Source organism: Vicia villosa, linkage group LG4, assembly GCF_029867415.1.
Source record: "Vicia villosa cultivar HV-30 ecotype Madison, WI linkage group LG4, Vvil1.0, whole genome shotgun sequence".
In the NCBI taxonomy this organism is placed as follows: Eukaryota; Viridiplantae; Streptophyta; class Magnoliopsida; order Fabales; family Fabaceae; genus Vicia; species Vicia villosa.
The window spans coordinates 133704305-133712324 of NC_081183.1; the positions used below are offsets into that span (position 1 = coordinate 133704305).

Consider the following 8020-nt stretch of genomic DNA (forward strand, 5'->3'; position numbering starts at 1 on the left):
GCTTCAAAATTAAGTGATTTTTTGAAATTTTGATATCCAAATTTTTTACCCATAAATAGATGAAATACCTAAAATCACATTTTAAGAATAACTATTCAAACAAAATTTTCATTTGAAGCTTTTATAAAAAATTTCTTTGTAAAATTTTTTTTCACAAAATTTTGTAACACTATAAAAATCATTTTTAAAAAAAACCAAAACAAACGGGCCCTTAGTTTTTAACTTGTTCACAGAATTCTTCAGAGTCAACTTAAAATAACTTAGGTTGATAGGTTGTTATTTTCTAAAGAGCATAACGTCATGAAATTTAAGATTAGAATTAATTATCCAATTGGTAAAGGGAAGGATATGATCAACACCGCAACATGAGTTGAAAATTTACTTTTTGCAACTAAATTGTATTTTTAGTTATAAATTGTATTTTGCAACTAAATTGTATTTTTGATTCTAAATTGTACTTTTGCAATTAAATTGTATTTTTTATTCTAAATTGTACTTTTGCAACTAAATTGTATCATATTGGGTGCATTTTGTGTCCATAATTTACGTTTTACATGTGTAAAATAAGATGATTTCTCACTACACGCCATAGACCTCTCACGCACCGCTAAATTGGCAAAAATGCCCTGCAGCTTTCGTAGATGCACTTCCGAAAGCACTCACTCTTTTAAAAATTTAGTTTTTTTGTTTCTGTAGATGCATCTACGGAAGCGTTAAAACATAGTGAAATTTGGAATTTTACCAATTAATGGGAAAAATCATAATGTTTTGTAGATACTTCTACGGAATACTCTCTTTTCAAACCAGTTACAGAAGATTTCATGAACTTAATTAATTTGGGATTTTCCCAATTAATTGAGAAATTAATTTGAAATTTTCTCAATTAATTTGTTACTTAATTTGGGATTTTCTCAATTAATTGAGAAAATCCCAAATTAAGTTACAAATTAATTGAGAAATTTTCAAATTAATTTTTCAATTAATTGGGAAAATTTCAAATTAATTAAGTTCATGAAATCTTCCGTAGCTACATCTACGGAAGAGTTTGAAAAAAGAGTGTTTCATAAATGTATCTAAGGAACATTCTGATTTTCTCAATTAATTGAAAAAATCCCAAATTTCACTATGTTTTAATGCTTCCGTAGATGCATCTACGAAAAAAAAAAAACTAAATTTTTTTAAAAAGTGGGTGCTTCCGAAAGTGCATCTACGGAAGCAGAGGGCATAATTAGAATTTCGTGCAGTGTGTGAGAGATCTATGAGGTGCATTGAGAAATCATCTAAAATAATTATACACTTCAGGTGTATGAGTATTATTCTATTTTTTTAATTCACAAATTAGTTTCTAAAATACATGTTATTAGTCTAATTTTGTGTCAAATGTTTGTTATAGGTCAAAATCAAATTTTATTATTAATCTAAATATAATTATAAATGATGCCTACAAAAAATAATATTTGTGTACGTGATAATATATATTTGATCCATATATTTTTAAAAAACGGTGTTATTTTTATATACGGGAAAAAAATCTATTATTGATCTAAATATTTTTATATACGAAAATTTACTGTTGATCCAGATATTGTTGAAAAGGGTTAATAGCTATTTACCCCCTGTCATATAGGGCCTTTACGAAAAATCCCCCTGTAAAATAAAAAGTCACATGGATTACCCCAACATTTGCAAACTCTTAAAACCTTTGACAGACCAAGTCACCAAAAATGCTGATGTGTCAATGTTTTACAGATTTTTCCATTATTTTTAAATTCCACATGTGTTTAGTCAGTTTTAGTTGGACAATTTTACCCTTAAACAAAACCTATTCATAAAGGTCACCACTATTGGGTGGAATCCCTAAATCAATTTCACCCACATGTGTCAACCCCCTCTTTGTTCTATTCACGCCCCTTTTTATCCTCTTCTTCTCCATTCACCTATCTTCCATCTTTCTCGTTGCAGGTAAAACAAAATTCAAAAGGGTATCCAATTCTAGTTTCAATTTCAATTCATCCCTAAAATGAAACTTCGATTTCATCAGCAACAAGCGAGGGTAGAAAGATGAAAATGGTGAAGAAGACGGAAATTGAGGAAGTTTCCGACAAGAATCGCGGGTTAGCAAGTTTCGATGAGAAAATGTTGTTTGAGGTTTTGAAACACGTGGACGCAAAAATGTTAGCGTTGCCTGACTGTGGGAACAAAGAGTGGCACAAAACAGTGCAAGATGAGAGACTTTGGGAGCTGATCTGTACGAAACAATGGGCGAACACTGGTTGCGGTGAACAACAGTTGCGATATGTGGTTCTTGCTCTTAGTGGGTTTTGTCGTCTTTATTCTCTATAATTTTACCTCTTTAAAACCTCAAACATCATCGTCATCTTCTTCAACATCAACGTGTTCTTCGTCTTGGGGTCCAATACCAAAGGTGATTCGGTCGAAACCTTTACCACGTTTAGGGAAAGATGAGAATCATCTGTCTCTTTCTCTTTGCTCTATTCGTTATTATGAGAAGATGAATTTCAATAACAGAAACCTATGAAATTTAAGAATTCAATACAACAACGGAAGAAGAAATGTGATGGGCGCCCAACAGTAGATTTAGCGAAACGGTGGAGTACGTGAGAAAGATAAATTGATTTAGGGATTCCATCCAACAGTGGTGACCTTTATGAAAAGGTTTTATTTAAGGGAAAAATTGTCCAAGTAAAACTGACAAAACACATGTGGAATTTAAAAATAGTGGAAAAATCTGAAAAATATTGACACATCATCATTTTTGGTGACTTGGCCTGTCAAAGGTTTTAAGAGTGACTTTTTGCAAATGTTGGGGTAATATCCATGTGACTTTTATTTACAGGGGTTTTTTTTTCGTAAAGGCCCTATATGGCAGAGGGTAAATAGCTATTAACCCTTTTGTAAATGATAGCTAAACATAAATAATATTTGTATACAGAAAAAAATCAATTGTTGATCTAAATATTTTTATATACGAAATATGGTATTTATGATCCGAAAATGTTATACGAGAAAACATTCATTATTGATGTAAATATTTTTATATACGAAAATTTACTGTTGATCCAGTTATTTTTGCTAATGATACATAAACATAAATAATATTTGTATACGGGAAAATATCTATTATTGATCTAAATATTTTTATATACGAAAAATGGTATTTATGATCCACAAAATTTTAATTCAAAAATGGTATACGGGAAAAAAATCTATTATTGATCTAAATATTTTTATATACAAAAATTTACTATTGATCCAGATATTTTTGTAAATGACACCTAAACATAAATAATATTTGTATATAGAAAAAATTTATTATTGATCTAAATATTTTTATATACGAAAGATGGTATTTATGATCCCAATATTTATGATCCAAAAATGGTATACGAGAAAAATCTATTATTGATTTAAATATTTTTGTATACAAAAAAATTTATTATTGATTTAAATATTTTTATATACAAAAAAAATCTATTATTGATTTAAATATTTTTTTCTTTTTTAACCTTCTATTTAAAATAAATATATTATGTAAACAAATGTGCATACCAGACCATAACATGTGCGTATGCACGGGTTCTTTACTAGTTCTGATTAAAAATGAAGTCAATATACGATGGATTAGATTTTGGTGTGGTGGATCGATTTTCCGGTGCGGTGGAGAAAGGTAGGCCTGCAATGTTAGCATTTCAACACCCAAGTTAGTAAATGAGCGAAAGATAGTTTTAGAGTGAGAGTAAATTGATTACATGAATGGTGTGATATGTTCTTTATATAATATGGTCAATTTGTCCGCTTGTGGTTCGACGCCTTGTTCAAATTACCATTTGATTATATCCAACATTGAGAGATGTGATATAGGTTGTGATCGTGTGTCTCTGGCAGGGATGAAAGTCTACTTATTTTACGTGCTTTCTTCTTATTGGGCCTTCTTCGTGGACCTTGCGGGCAGTCCAAAATAGTTTCCCCTAAGCTTTTAATCATACGTCATAAAACGAGGGCTTTGTCAAATTCGTCTTCAGTCCGACCATTTAGAAGAAAATAGAAGAGCCTTTAAGAGACGTTTATGTCTTGGAAAAGAGGTGTCTTAAATATCTCATATGTGATTAGCCTTGCTTCGCATGCACATGTTAACATGTGTCTCTATGTCTAACGGTAATTATTCCTTCTAGTACTGTGACTTTCATAATAAGCTTCCTTCAAAATCGTGAGTTTGAAATCAACGAAGATGAACCTAAGAGAAATTCTAAGTCTATTGCTCTAAAGTTAAAAGGCAAAAATATCAAGATCAAAACTTTATAACTTGAATAATCAAAGGATGAAAGATTACAATAAGCTAAATAAAGCATTAAATAATGATGAGCTTTTCTCAACATCTAGGGAATAATAGAAAGAAGAAAATTCCCACAAAAATTCATACACTTAAAATATTCTAGAGACAAGAGAGAAATTATCAAGAAGGTGGTCGACTATGAATGCAAACAGAGGCGGATATACTCTGTATGGATGAGGGCTACACCCCCGCAAAAACTATTATTAATACTAATATATTAAAATTTTTAGGCCCCATAAAAATAATTATTCATCACAATTCTAACATTTTTTTTTAAATCACTATTTCAAAATCTTTATTCTCTCTCTTAGCTTTGCTTTTATTTTCTCTTAATTTTTTTAGAATATTTTGTTGGAACAAAATTAATTTGTACCATATTCCTATGATTTTGATGATAACAAAGTATTTAAAGAATAATTGGGTATACTAACGTATAAAGTGTTTAAATGTGCAAAACAATAGACTAAAAATTTGTGTTACAAGTTAAGTTCTGACATCAAGATTGAACATTAAAGAGAAGATGAGAAAACAATAATATGAAGGATCAGAACCTGAAGATCAGTCTCTGAAGAGGTCAACTTCTGAAGACCAGAATTTGAAGAAGGTCAACCTCTGAAGATCTGAACTCTAAAGGCTCAGACTCTAAAGAGGTCAACTTGTAAAGATCATACTTTGAAGAAACTTAACATTTGAAGATCCATACTCTAAACTCCGAGACTCAAAAGTAAGCCAAAGCGCTAGGATCAAGACACTCTGATAGGTCATTATCATACTCTGATAACAATTTGCCTTCTTCTGATAATGTGAAGATTCAAGATCAAAGGCAGAAGGGATGGAACAAATAATTCCTTTTAAAGCTAAGGATTTTCAAAAGTGTTTTTTCCAAATATTAACCATTTGAAGAAACATTCCAACGTTTCTGATGAAAGCTTGGGGATTTGAGCATTAAAAATCTTTTGCTTGTGTGCTTAAGCATTGGAAGTCTCTTGCTTGTATGCTTGAGTATTTGTTACAGATTTGGTTATAGTGAAAATCCCTTGGTAGTACAAGGGGACTGGTCTACTCTTAATTTGTGGGAAGAACACACACACACACACACACATACATATATAGATATATATAATTTGTGTCTCTCTTTCTCTTACTCTCTAACTCTGATTATAACTTATCTGTTGCAAAGTATCACTTATGTATCATATTCTAAACCTTTGGATCAGAATTTGATAAGAGAGTTTAATAAAAGAAAGAAATCACAACAACAAATAACTCTTTTTATGACGAAGTTTTCACCATGTACAATAAAAAATTACGGGTACATGTAACCGGAGCGCCTTGTTTTATTTAAATAATAATAAATCAGTAACCTCGGATTTAAATAAAACTGACATAAATATATGCTCAGGATTTGAGGTTCGATTCTCAACTCCTTTTATTTGATGTTTTATATGGAACCAAAAAGGTGCCTTTATTTTTTTTTAGATTTTACGACGGATATGTTACCTCCATTTTCTATAAAACCGAGATAAAAACTCCCTAATTTTTTATTCTTTTTGCAACCAAAAAGACGCCTTTATTTTTTGTAGATTTTACGTCGGCTATGTTACCTCCGTTTTTAGATTAATCGAGATAAATACTCTTTATCTTTTTAATTTCCTAAGTGTCTACCTAAATCAATTTTCTAGCCCTAACGAAAGAACACTAATTCTCCAGCCAAGAAAAGAACACTTCTTCCCCAAGAAGTCATAGTGAATGAAAAAATTATCTCACCGTTATGTTATTGTTTTTCTTTTTGTTGTTGTTATTCTTTGTTACTGTTGTTCTTGTTGTTGTTGTTGTTGAGAAGCATTGCTTTTGGTTGTTTTAGGTTTTGATTTTGGTGTTTTGGATGGTTAACGTATAAACTACCTCAATAATCAATGAATATGGAAAAGACAGCAAGATAATATGTTGTAAGGTAGAATTTTTATGTATGATGCATTTCCTTTATTTTTGTTTTGGTTTTATTCAGATTTAGTAGCATATAATCATAGGATGAAAACTGATAGATTAGTGTGTATGAAACCATAGAATGAAACTCATATATTAGTTGTAACCTTAAGCTTACAGATAAGAAACCATAGAATAAAACCTTCATTAAATAAAATTACAAAATGTAATTTTTTAAATTATATTTAAATCCTCTGGCTGAGAGAAAGTTTGACCAAGTATAATCTGCTTCATCATCATCAGAATTGATGATGACTGGCCTTTTCACCATTCTTCTTCTTGATCTCCTCTTTCTTATAGCTCTCTTGGGTCTCAAAGGTTCGGTAGCAGAGTCTCTTTCAACCACTTGGACATGTACATCCACAACAAATTTTTTTCTCTCAGCATTGGATGAAGTACTCAGTTTTTGTTTTGCTTCTTCCTCTTCTTTTATTTCTTTGGATAAAGTTTCAGCAGAAGTACTCATTTGGATTCTTCCTCTTCTCTGATTTATTTAGATGAGGTTCTTTCGCTTTTATATTGATTCTTCCACTTCTCTGATCTTTGAAAGTCTAAAAGCCAAAAGATTTCACGAATATCAAGTTTCCTTCTAATTATTCCTTCTTTAATTATCCATGTTTTCTTATCTTTGAAGTTGGAAAGATCTTTTGGTAGACTAGCTACCTTGAGCTGTTGAATGATTACATCTCTTTGTCTTTTCAAATTTCTTTTTCCCTTCTTTGATATTCCTTCCACTCCTTCTTACGTATAATTTGATGTAATGATGTGTACATTGTAGGTTGTTTGATTCCTAATGAATTATGACATTTATGTTATTCTTGTTCTTGTTAATTTTTGTTCTTCTTGTTGTTCTCCATTATTGTTGTTCGTGTTGTTGTTCTCTATCCAGTTCTAAAAATAATAAAAATGCTGATGTTGGGAATTGAACTCATGTGTAGTTAACTTTACCCTTAGGCGTTTTAATAACCGAGATGATAATGGATAGTTTTTCAAGACGCTCTTCGTTACCTCGCTTCCGTAGCCGAAGTCAAAGGTATTTCGTGTCCGACGTTAGATGTATTTTTTATAATAGCGAATAGATAATACAATTCAACCCCTTCTTATGTTTCTCTGACTTTCATATTTTTCATCTCTTTTAAATATAAATGATTTTTTTTTTATTTCTCTAGTCATTACTTCCCATCAAGCTCAACATCAATTATTTTTTTATCTATTAGCACATTCACTCGACATTTATAAAATAAATATTCAAAGTTAAGAAAGAAAGAAAAAAAGAATTAAAAGGAAATACTAAAGGTCTCATAGTTACATGGAATGATTTTTTAACCAATTTCCAAGTGATAAAAATGAAAAAGATGTAAATGTTGCTCTAATGACCACAACATCTTTTTAAATGATACAACAAATGACCACGATGAAGAGATATTTTCTAAACTATTTCCTCTAATCTCATATAAATAAAAGAAAAGATTCTCTTTTTAGGTACATTGAATAAATAATGTATTAGAACAACATATTATCCATATACATTATTTATTCAATGTATCTAAAAAAAGAATTTTTTTTATAATGAAATCGGAGGTAGTACTTATAATGAGTTTTGGGTTACTTTAAGTGAATCCCTTAGTAAAATAAAATTCAGACATATGTATTTATTATAATAATTTAAAAACAAACAAG

The 8020-nt window shown here is 30.2% G+C and overlaps 1 protein-coding gene across 1 annotated transcript; it reads left to right on the forward strand.

The window, feature by feature from the left end:
* Positions 1-2019: 2019 nt before the first annotated feature.
* Positions 2020-2539, forward strand: LOC131597905 (F-box protein GID2-like; the record flags this gene model as incomplete). The annotated part of the gene is given in 2 exon segments (XM_058870565.1): positions 2020-2354; positions 2356-2539. Coding segments are annotated over 2 exon segments (519 nt in total), but the record flags the coding sequence as incomplete, so codon positions are not given.
* Positions 2540-8020: the final 5481 nt, after the last annotated feature.